The sequence below is a fragment of the Limanda limanda genome, chromosome 13, assembly GCF_963576545.1.
Source record: "Limanda limanda chromosome 13, fLimLim1.1, whole genome shotgun sequence".
NCBI lineage: Eukaryota > Metazoa > Chordata > Actinopteri > Pleuronectiformes > Pleuronectidae > Limanda > Limanda limanda.
In genome coordinates this window covers 14516463-14521574 of record NC_083648.1, presented here as the reverse complement: position 1 = coordinate 14521574, position 5112 = coordinate 14516463, and the positions used below count along the sequence as shown (strand labels likewise).

At 45.5% G+C, this 5112-nt stretch overlaps 1 protein-coding gene across 1 annotated transcript; it reads right to left on the bottom strand.

Annotated features, from left to right (window-relative positions):
- Positions 1–1659: 1659 nt before the first annotated feature.
- LOC133017893 (ras-related protein Rap-2b-like) lies at positions 1660–3042 on the bottom strand. Its single transcript, XM_061084139.1, has one exon. The coding sequence runs from the start codon at positions 2732–2734 to the stop codon at positions 2186–2188; it is 549 nt and encodes a 182-aa protein (XP_060940122.1). The 5' UTR covers positions 2735–3042; the 3' UTR covers positions 1660–2185.
- Between the last annotated feature and the right edge of the window lie 2070 nt (positions 3043–5112).

Genomic DNA, 5112 nt, shown 5'->3' with positions numbered 1-5112 from the left:
CATTCATTTTTGTAAACACGTGTCAATTGAGGCCTCTACTGCCACATCTGTTAAAATGACATCTAAAGACCAACTTAACTGAAAGTTATTATTTTTATTGGATTTTAGGGGATCGTTGATTTATCTAAAGCACTGAAAAGTTCAAGTTCCCAGAGCATTGGGTGACGACTTTAAATAAGTCAGTTTACGCGACCTACTCTTTAAAACTTTAAAAACGTATATTGATATTCAAAGTGTATGGATGTAAAAATAAATCCTCAGTTCAGTGAAGCTGGAGCTTAAAGATTTTGGGAGTTTTTGCTTCATTTCACACTTTCCTTCATCATAGATATCGGTGAAATTTGACTATGCTAGTTTGGTCATATAAGGAATCCACAGAAAACTGAATGTCACGTGTCAGGGAGATTAGGGCTGATAAAGTTTGTTCTTTGTGGGGGAACTGTGATATTTTAGCTGCTTTCAGACAGGCACTGAACTGACATTTTACAGAGGAGCTGTATGTGAGAAGGCAAATGTCCGAGTCCGTTGCTCTATTTGGACATTTTCCGGAACCTTTCCTGCCAGCCCTCTAGTAAAGTGTCGGAGTGAGCCCATGTGACAACACGGCGGGAAAATGTCCCGAAAAAAGAAAACAATATCTCAGGATGAAAAAGGGGAGCCGAAGAAGGAAACTCGGAAAGACGAGATTCAAAAGCTTTTGGTCACAAGGGCCTGGGTCATTGTGCTATAAACAGGGATTTGCGCATCTGAATATAGTTGTTTGCTTTCTGCATGCCTGAATGAGACCTGCTGCATTCTTCAGATGTGAAGGACAACAAGTCCAGACCCAATTTTTCATTTAATGAGGAGATTATGTCTGAAAACGGCATTTGACTTCTTTAATGTGCTATATCTCCCTCCAGGTCACAGAGGAATTATTCTCTTATTGTTTTCAAGCTCTTCCAGCTCCACATTTATCTTAACTGTATGCTATCCTCTATATAAAAGCATCATGGGTGATTTGAACGGTTAAAGTTGAATTGTAAAAGCCAAAGTTAGGTTATAACGGCATCAACACCAGTTGAGTTGTTGTCATTACTTATCTGAGTCATATGTACAAGTCAGAGTCAATCACAGCACACAGTGTTACATAAAATGCTTTTTGTATTACAAGTCTTTCAAACCGACAGGTCGATGGCAGAAGATTTGTCCAAAGGGAGAATTACAATTACGGTTATGTCCAAAATGTCACATTTTAAAAAAAGAAAAAAGATCAAAGTCTAGGTAATACCGACAAACATGGCTTCAGAGAAACTAAATGCTCTTGTTGGACCAGTACCTCGAAGAAACGGCCTGAATCGGACCCTGGAACAAGCCGTCTCCGTTCCAAGCGTTGTAGCAACTTTTAACACCAAATGAAACTAGAGAATATACTGAAAACTGCTAAAAAAAAGGAAAGTTCTGATTGCCATCGAGACGCACTGCAGAGGAAGGTTAGGGCTCATCTGTTGGCACGGTCACGGGAGATTTCTTGGGGAAGGCACTTGACATGGGGGGGGTCTTGGCGTTTCCCCCCCCATGCAGCAACAGCGATGCACTAAGGTCCTCGTTTGTGCAGCTAAGTGCAAGTTCCATGATAAATCCACCAGAGCAGAGAGAGGGGGGGGGGGGGGGGGGTAATAAAAGATATGTAGGCGTTACACAACTCCACCACAATCCACAGCTTCAAAATACAGCATCTTAGTGGGAGGGTCTGCACCTGTAGATTGGATTTGAGAGATTTGAAATATGACGAGGCCTAATAACAGGGTTTAGTAACCCCCCACCATCATCATCATCATCGTCATCAACACCACCCAGCTCCAAGGTGAAGATGACCCAGTACAACTCAACAGATAAAACCACGAACAGAAGAAAGGAGAGAAACGGAAAAACGCGTGTCTCTTAGGTTTCACAATAAGACATTCCCATTGAGGCACATTTCCAGAGAAGTGTCATATACAAAGCTATAAAAAGAAAAAAAAATCCCCCAAAACATTCAAGTACTTTGTCATGTAAACACTTTTCCAGACTATGATACATCGTCGATTGTTGTCGTTGTTAGGTTTCTTCTCGGTTTTGTGTGTGTGTGTGCAACAGTAAGACAACAGTGTGAGGAGAGAGGGAAACACTTCTTGAGCTCGGGTTCCTGTTTGTTGACTTGTCTTCAGAACAGGACACAGGAGCAACACTTGTCTCCACCGCTGGGGACAGTGGAGTAGTTCATCTGTCGGACGATCTCTGCGAACAGTTCGTCCACCGAGGCTTTATTCTTGGCGGAGGTCTCCATGAAGGGGCAGCTCCAGTCCTGGGCCAGCGCCTTGCCCTCCCCGGAGCTCACCTCCCGCTCCCCCTCCAGGTCCACCTTGTTGCCCACCAGGATCATGGGCACCCGCTCGTACCGCTTCACCCGGATGATCTGGTCCCGCATGGGCTTGATGTCCTGGAAGCTCTGCTGGTTCACCAGGCTGTAGACCAGGATGAAGCCCTGGCCGTTCTTGATGTACAGGTCCCGCATGGAGGCGAACTGCTCCGTGCCCGCCGTGTCCAGGATCTCCAGCACGGAGGGGGACGAGTCCACCTCGATCTCCTTCCGGTAGAAGTCCTCTATCGTGGGGTCGTACTTCTCGATGAAGGAGCCCGTCACGAACTGGACGGTGATCGCGGATTTGCCGACTCCGCCCGACCCCAGCACGACCACTTTGTACTCCCTCATGGCCGGGGAGGAGAGGAGGAGGAGGAGGGGGGAGGAAGAAGAAAAGCCAGACACCTCTTTTTTTCCGCGACGATCGCCTCCTCTCTCCGTCTCTCTCTCTCTCCCTCTGTCGCTCGCTCGCTCTCTCTCTCCTTCTCTCTCCCACCCGCTGACCAGCCCCGATGTTTTCACAGCGCGGAGGCCGGGGGAGGCTGCGCTCTCGCCGGGGAGAGGAGAGTCAGATCCCAGGCCGGAGAACCGTCCTCCTCCGGGCGGGCCTGCGCTGCGACGGCCGCGGGCTGATCCGAGGAGAGCGGCCGCTCCTGGGCATCAGTGTCCGGGTCGCGCTGTCGTGTGGTGGGTCGGTGGGACTGGGAACAGTGGGAGCAGTGGGAAGCGTGATCGCTCCGGTGCTTCCTGCCCACATCCTCCGCCTGCGCGTCACGCGAACTGCCGAGTTCCGCTTCCTTAAAGGAGCAGCACCAGAGGGAGGTTACTGGTGTGGCCCGGGTTCTCTGAGTGGCAGGAGTGGGAAGCCTCACTGAAGCTGTTTTGGAGAATTGGGTCCAGAGTCTACTCAGAGTTTTCTAGACATCAACAAATCCTCTGCATTATTCAGGAGAGCAGTGACGTATTAACTCCGCTGCAGAGATCACGTGATTTTCTTTTCTACACACTCTTTTCAAACTCTCTTGACTTCTTGGTCGCTTTTATGTGTGTGTCATCACCTTATTGTTTTATTTTTGTTCTTTTTATTCATCTTTTCATCTTGTCACCAATAGAAATGCCATCAACCGGCGTGGGAACTCCTTCTGTGTTCTCACATCGGATTCTCCTGAATTTCTAGGAACTTTATACTACTAGGCCAGGCGAATAAAGTCCGCAGATAATCTGGAGCCTCTCACACGGACCAAAACGCTTCATCAAAGGTGGCCTGTTCCAAACACCACAATATTGTGCTTCAAAACAACCGAGCACGTTAACTTTGCGAGCTAACGGCTTCGGGAGCCTCCGTCCACCACACTGTCAGCCCAACGTTGGCTAACAGGTTTATAACTCCAGATAATTCTCCTCCCTTCACCACGCCAAGCTAAATGGATTCAGTTGCCACGCGTCCATCCCCTGCACCACTCGGATGAACCAATCACTGCAGGAATGGGCGTGTCCGTGCTGTGTGCGCTCCGAGCCACGTGACCTCTGACCTCACACGCTCAGGGTCACTGCACTCAAGCAGATGGAGGCTCTTGAGCTGCCCACTGTAATTATGAGTGGCCTTGACATGAGCTTGTTAAAGAGGTCATTCATTAAGTCATTAACCAATTTACAAAAGTCAGCTTTTATACATTCACACATAATGATAATAATAATGTTAATAATAATAATAAACTATCTATCTATCTATAAAGCACTTTCAAAACACAGGTACATGTTGCTTTGCATGTCAAAAGGAACAATGTAAGTGAAACAAAGCAAACAATTAAGAGAGCTAGAGCCAACCCAGCTGACATTGGGCAAATCGTTATATTACTTCAGTTTAATGAGCAATAATAACATGAAAATTAATGCAGGTAAAAGTTTGAAATCTGGGGTTCAGCACTTGCCCTAGGACTCGAGGAGCCGGGGATCATACCACTGAATTTCTGGTTTGTGGACGACCCGCTCTACATCCTGAGCCTATGATATCTTACATTGTTGGATTATTATTACTGATACATTAATGTATCGGCATCATTTTTCTGTTGTTTTTGTAGAAATTTTATCAAAAATATTCCTACTGATGCTTTCACTAGTGTGTTTTATCTAAATTATACAAATTGTTGTTGTATTTACCCTAGAATGGGCCCTTATTATTGAAATACTTTATATTTACATCAGAGGTTGGTCCTCTCTATGGAGGCCACCATGTTTCTTGTAGTAGCCCAGACTGGACAAACTAAACGCCCTTTGATTTTTTATGAAAAACTGAAGGTTACCACAGGTTCTCTTCCATGTTTGGAAGGGGAGGATGAGGTGGGGGGTATTCAGCTGCCACATGCAACTTCACCACTAGATGTCACTAAATTCTACACACTGCAACTTTAACGTTGGTTTGCACTTGGATCACAGATTGGAATGAACTACTTGGTATAAGATACTCATACCAACTGAACTTTATACACGCTCTCCAAGAAATTAAAAAATCTGATTTATTAGCAAATTTTTGTTGAGAAAAACGTGACATAACAGCCCCACATAATAACTGGACCAAAATATGGGGAATCCTTGCATTTAGGTTTTCCAATTAATAAATATTAAGTTGAATTCAGGGATATCTTAACTTTTAGGCATTAACTGAATAATACTGAGTCTTTTATTGAATCACACATCAAGAACACACAAAAACAGTCACCACACAACTG